The sequence below is a fragment of the Sinocyclocheilus rhinocerous genome, unplaced genomic scaffold (genome assembly GCF_001515625.1).
Source record: "Sinocyclocheilus rhinocerous isolate Xijiao unplaced genomic scaffold, SAMN03320098_v1.1 scaffold1655, whole genome shotgun sequence".
NCBI lineage: Eukaryota > Metazoa > Chordata > Actinopteri > Cypriniformes > Cyprinidae > Sinocyclocheilus > Sinocyclocheilus rhinocerous.
Genome location: NW_015655597.1, coordinates 971,287 through 977,294, shown reverse-complemented (window position 1 = coordinate 977,294; position 6,008 = coordinate 971,287). Strand labels below are relative to the sequence as shown.

General features: G+C 39.4%; 1 protein-coding gene across 1 annotated transcript in view; it reads right to left on the bottom strand.

The window, feature by feature from the left end:
- The window catches only part of LOC107718779 (FRAS1-related extracellular matrix protein 2-like), a 52,499-nt gene that overhangs the window by 27,279 nt on the left and 19,212 nt on the right, over window positions 1-6,008 (bottom strand). The window contains exons 4-5 of the mRNA XM_016526006.1: window positions 4,999-5,233; window positions 4,895-4,920 (exon numbers count right to left, since the gene is read on the bottom strand). Of these exons, the coding sequence (XP_016381492.1) occupies window positions 4,895-4,920; window positions 4,999-5,233 (261 nt within the window). The remainder of the gene's footprint in view (window positions 1-4,894; window positions 4,921-4,998; window positions 5,234-6,008) is intronic.

The following is a 6,008-nucleotide window of genomic DNA, read 5'->3' as shown; positions in this document are numbered from 1 at the left end:
ACCAAATCATGTGCTCGTGCGACCAGCTGAGAAAGTTAGTTGCAAAAGAGGGACCAGTGGGAAGAATGAGTCTGGAGCCCTGTATAGGCTATACAGTGCATGAAAAGCAAACTGGTGCTCTTCTGTTTCTTTTGGTGTATGACTCCCCCTTGTCTCGTATAAAAAGCACAATAATCGCGGTTGTTTCAGATCAAATAGATCTGAATATCAAATTTAGATCAAATAATCGCGGTTAGACGGTTATTTAATTATCGCGACAGGCCTAGCTGGCCGTGAGAAAAGAATAACAATGAGGCGAATCTATGTAGCCTCAGGTATAAGGCTTACGTATTTAGACCATCTCTTACCCTCACACAGGAAAGTCTCATGCATGAGGGGCCAAAATAATGACCTTGTTTTGTAACGATCAAAAACAAGGCTGATGAGAAAGTAAAATCCTGCACATTTATATTCAGTTCTTGGTAGAGTCCTCTGCAGATAGGCGGTTGAATTACTTTTGATTTACAGCATAGCACGGTATAGACAGAATTTAATTATATACGTGTCAATCAGAACAGATTATTTAGATAGTACTTTTCTATACTCACTTTGAATGAATATATAAGTAAATTAAGCATTAAGTAAACAGCTGTTGTTTAATAAATACACTGCCTTAAAATGCTTCAATCAATCAATAAAATAAAAAATAAAAAAATTCAAAAATTTTTTTTCTTAGTTAGCATTAATGTGTTGTTTTCCAATAAAAATAATAATAAATGCCCTTAAACAAGATACTTAACTACTTGAGAAGCAAAACTGCACAAGATCCAAATCTATATCATCCATCCATCTATCCATCCGTCTATATCGGTCCATATCATCCATCCATCTATATCCATCCGTCTATATCATTCATCCATATCAATCCACCCATCCATATCATCCATCCATCTATATCCATCCATCCATATCCATCCATCCATATCCATCCATATCCAAATATCTATATCCATCCATCTATATCCAACAATCTGTATCCATCCATCTACATCCATGCATCCATTTATATCCATCCATCCATTCATTCATCTAAAACCATCCATCCATCAGCAATTAATTTATTCTTGTTTTAAGCATAAATCTACTTTAAATTTAGTGTTATTTAAGTGTGGTTTATGCGTAAAACAAGAAAAATGAATTGTTTATTCATTCAGGATTAATATACTTAAAATATACTTAATTCAATATATATTACTTGAAAACAAATCTAAATGTCCTACACAGTTTTGCTTTTCAAGCTTCTCTTTTTTTAAAGTTAGAAAGTATCTTTGCAGTGTAGATTTCTTGACCTTTTCAATTCACATGATTTTTAAAATGAAGTATTTCAGTGTTCAATCAGGGAAAGGTACAGCCATTTAAACCATAGAAAATTTCCAAAATTAGACATTAAAACCAGAAAGCAAAGTTGAAGTAAGCATCTTTAAAACGCCTTTCCAGCCTCTTCTCTTCCTTTATTGCTCCTTACACTAATGAGCAGTGAAAGGTTCTGGCTGTAAAGCAGGAAGCTTGTCATATCACAGCCGTCCCAGTCACAGATGTGACTCCAGATGCAAGCTTTTGTCTGAGCCCGCAGGTCGGTGTAAGCCATCATGTGTGAACGGCTCTGTGGCAACTGGGTCAGACAGGTCTCCAAAGGCCCCTGTCGGAAGAAATCCACCTCCCTCTCTCATTCAAATATTAATGTGCAAGGAGGGCGACCTCATACTGCCACACACACATGAACGCTAAAAGGATAATTAACCTGAAAGGAAAAAAACTACACATGGAGCAACAGGACCGCAGCATGCCAACCGGCCCATCTCCCCTCCCTCTCGCCATTAGAAAGAGCAGCCAGACTCCGTCACATTAAGCCTCCCATGGGGCATCAGCCTCAGCAAACAAACCCCACCATAAGACTGATAATTAGCTCACTGGGGAAGCAGTGGAGTTTTCTTTCTTTTTTTTCTAAGGAGAAATAACTTCTGCAAAGATAGCGAGGCTTAAGTAACATTCAGATGGAAACTATCGCAGCGTTTGGGATTATAGCGTAAATGAAAATTTTAATTATCCAGGGACCCCGAGGAGACGATAAAGACAAAAGCACACAGAATAAAACAACGTAAGCCTCCGGTTATTCACACTGCGCATCTAAATACGTCGGTAATTGTGAGAATATGAGATGATGTTGTGATGATGAACAGACAAATAATTCCGTCACGGCTCTCGGCGAGAAAACCCAAAACAGTGTGAGATGAACGTGGTTTGATCAACAGACTGACAAAGCTGTATTTTGTAATGAGAGCTGCTCGGAAAGGTTTTTGGTGACAGGTTTATGCACGGGTGTCTCATTACGGCTTTCTGATGCCTCTCTGTTTGGGTCCTCGCACATAAAAGTGTGGCGCCCCCTCCAAAATGACTCTTCAAAACCTGTGCAACTAACTTTCATATGCAAACGATTTAATTACAGAGGGAGCCCGTGCAGACGTGTCAAACCTTTCTCAAATGCTGGTCGACAATTTACATTTATCGACGAGACGTTTTCAAAACAAGACGTGTAGCTGTGCGCAGAATTCGAGATGAAAAGAAGGGCCGCCGAGATGCGGGGGTGGGTGGTGCGCTGGAAGCTCACAGGTAGGAAGAGATATCAAATGCTACGATAATTGAGGTCCACTGAAAGAGAGAAAAGGCATCTGCAGTATAGAGATAAGGCCTGTGTTTTTATCTGCAACACTGAAAATTTTAGGAAATAAAATAGCCTGGGATGTTTTTAGCAGCTTTGTTGTGTTTCTGGTCTCTTGAACATCCTGCCTGCCTCTGACTTACTCACATCTTCACTAGATGTAATAAGGGTTTAGTATATTGAGCGGCTGAAGCGGTGATGTTTGGATATTTTTTAAGAATTTAATGGGCCTGAAAAAGGACTCTGATCTCATATAATCTGAACAGGAGTATGTGTTTAAAAAGCCAATGTGCATTAGATAAAATATATGAACACCGCTGTTCGAAAGTTTGGGGTTGATATGATTTTTTCTAATGAGTTTGAAAGTCGTCATTTTTTATGGCTGTTACTTCATTTCAACGCTTTCTTGGAATAAAAATAAAATAAAAATTCAGTTAATGTTCTCTGATTACCATTTGGAAAGGAGGCCACAGAGTTTTGTAACCAGAACATTAAAAAAAACACAGTTTTTGTTCAGAATGAACCAAAATGAAAAACATTTTGTTTCTAATCCCCGTTTTAATCTCCCAATTCCATTTAGTGATGCCCAGTGGTGCAGAAATGACATACTTCAACTGTAATAAAGTATTGAATTTTATAGTTCTGGTGGGTATGAAAATGTAAACTAAATCTTTTCACTAGTAGTTTGATTCTCTTGGTTCTTTTAGTCCGGATCAAAAAGAAAAATGATACATTTAGTCCTGGTTCACTTAGTGGTTACACTGTCATTTTTAAACATTGTACATAAAGATACAAAACAAAAGACATAAGCATACGGTCACAACCTAATTGGACAGCTATTATTACGTATATTTTTCAAACTTTACCAAACAATTAAAAATGTTTTTTTTTTCTCCATTTCTGTCACAGATGGAGTTTGGGTTCCTTGCCACTGTCACCTTTTAACTCGCTTACACTTGATATTCGGCAATATTATTGACTTGATTGCACAGACTGAACGGAGTTGGACGATGACATTACTGTTTTCTCTAGAGCTGGTTTATAGATTAATTAAACTCATTCCATAATTGGTGGACATTAAACAGGTATTGAACCAAACTGAATTAACAGTGAATTGACTTCAACTGAATAATGACTGTTTACTCTTGTTTTTTAGAGCTGCTTTACAGCAGAGTTAAATTGTGTTTGCATCATTGAATCACCATTTTCCACTGCAAAGCTGCTTTGAAACAATCTGTTTTGTATGAAGCGCTATATAAATAAAGGTGACTTGACTACATATGGTGGTATTTTTTTACCACCTTATAATTTACAAAGAGTGTATAAAACTGTACTGAACTGTAACGTGCAACAAAGCTGCTATGATGAGAAGAACCATGTACGCTTCAGCATTCTGGCCTTTTTAGGGACGTACCTTGTGACATCACATCCTGTTTTTGGTTAATTTAGATGTCTTTGGTCCATGTTGCATTCATATATATCAGTCAAACAGCACCAGAGTTCATTTGGAAGTGGACCGAGACCCCCTGAAAAGGGTGGGTCTCGGTCCGCTTATTTGGTGCACACCAAGGTTCAGATGGCAGCTTTCACACTTATTCAAGTGAACCGCACTAATGGCGCTTTTCCACTGCATGGTACGGCACGGTACGGTTCACTTTTGGGGGGTTTTCCACTGGGTACAGTACCTGGTACCTGGTACTTTTTTTAGTACCACCTCGGTTGGGGTTCCAAGTGAACCGTACCGTTACCAAAACGTGACGTGTAAACTCTGCTGATCACGGATTGGCCGGAGAGAATCGTCACTACCTGCGTCACTGAACTTGCGACACAAACACAACAGAACCGCTAGATTTAAATCAGCACAGCCAGCGAAGGATCGAACGCACCTTTTTTTAACAACCAAAAAGTTTTGTTGTCTGTTGCGGAAGAACAGACGTTCCTCTCCTTGATAGCAGAGGAGCGGATCCAGCGAGAGCTTGATGGGGCGACGCGGAATGAAAAAGTTTTTTTAGGAGTCGTGGTAGTAGAGGCGGCGCAACTATAACCACATGTGAATAATCCCGCCCACTCTAAAGCGGTACTGAACTGCAGTGGAAACGCAAACCGTGCCGAGCCGAACCGTGCCATGCCGTACTGAGCCGTGCCGAGCCGAGTCGTACCACACAGTGGAAAAGCGCCATAACAGAGCAATCTCACCACAGTTTGTTGTAATCAAGCCAAACCTGATAAGTGTAAATGCCTTAAGAAGTTGTGCATTGTTGCATGTTTATTAAAAATTGTTTGGTCAATTTCTGTTGGACTTACCATCACCTGGATCCACAATCTCAACTGTGGCTAATGCTGGTGACTCCAAAACAGCCATCACCGGCTCAGTCAGAATAATCTGGAACGTCTCGGACTGCTCGTATTTCCCATCAGAGAGAAGCCTCACTCTCCATGTGGCTGTGGTCTGGCCGGGGTTAAATTGTACCTGCTTCTGCGATTTTCCCAGGAAATCCTTCTCCTTCTCGGCACTGCCATCCAGAGTACCAATCCCTTAAAATAACACAATATAACAACTTCATATCTCCAGCTTGCAGATGTGTCTCAACTCATGACTTTGAGAACGATCTACTCAAAGAAGAGCAGAGAGCAGGGATTAGCTAAGTCTGCATTTTACAGATTTTGAGCACAACAGCGCAGGCGTCTATGCACGATCAACGCCATACAGAAAGAGATGCACTTAGTATAGAAGAAAAAAAGCCCAAGGGCTGTAAGTGTCTGATACTCAGAGGCTAGGGTGTATGAACAAAATCAAGGAACATGCTGAACTAAAGTACAGCATGTAGACTCAACATCCTCTCTACTGTAACGCTGGTATGAAGCTGTGATGGGATTCCCACACAGTGGGAAAACCTGCAGTGAACCTGCCCGGAAGCGTTTGATCTCTGATACATCAAGCAGAGACACTGTCAGGGATCCGTCTGCCAGAACCTCCCAAACAGATGTGAGGAATTAAATCAACTTAGTATTTCAGATCAATGCAGGATGATCGCTGATCTTCAATCCACACCACTTAAGCTACTACATGACAGGAAAAGCTAAATTGTAGAAAAAAGACTGCAGATTTAAGGATTTTATTATAAATATAGATTTTTTTATATTGATCCACTAGAAACATTACAAGCATCAAAAATGTACATAAAATTAAACATAATACAGACCATAGGTTTCAAATATCTCAAGCAGTCACAAGCTGTTTTCCTCTATGTAGTAGTTGTACATACAGAATAAATAAATAAAAAAAAAATAAAAAAAATATATATATATA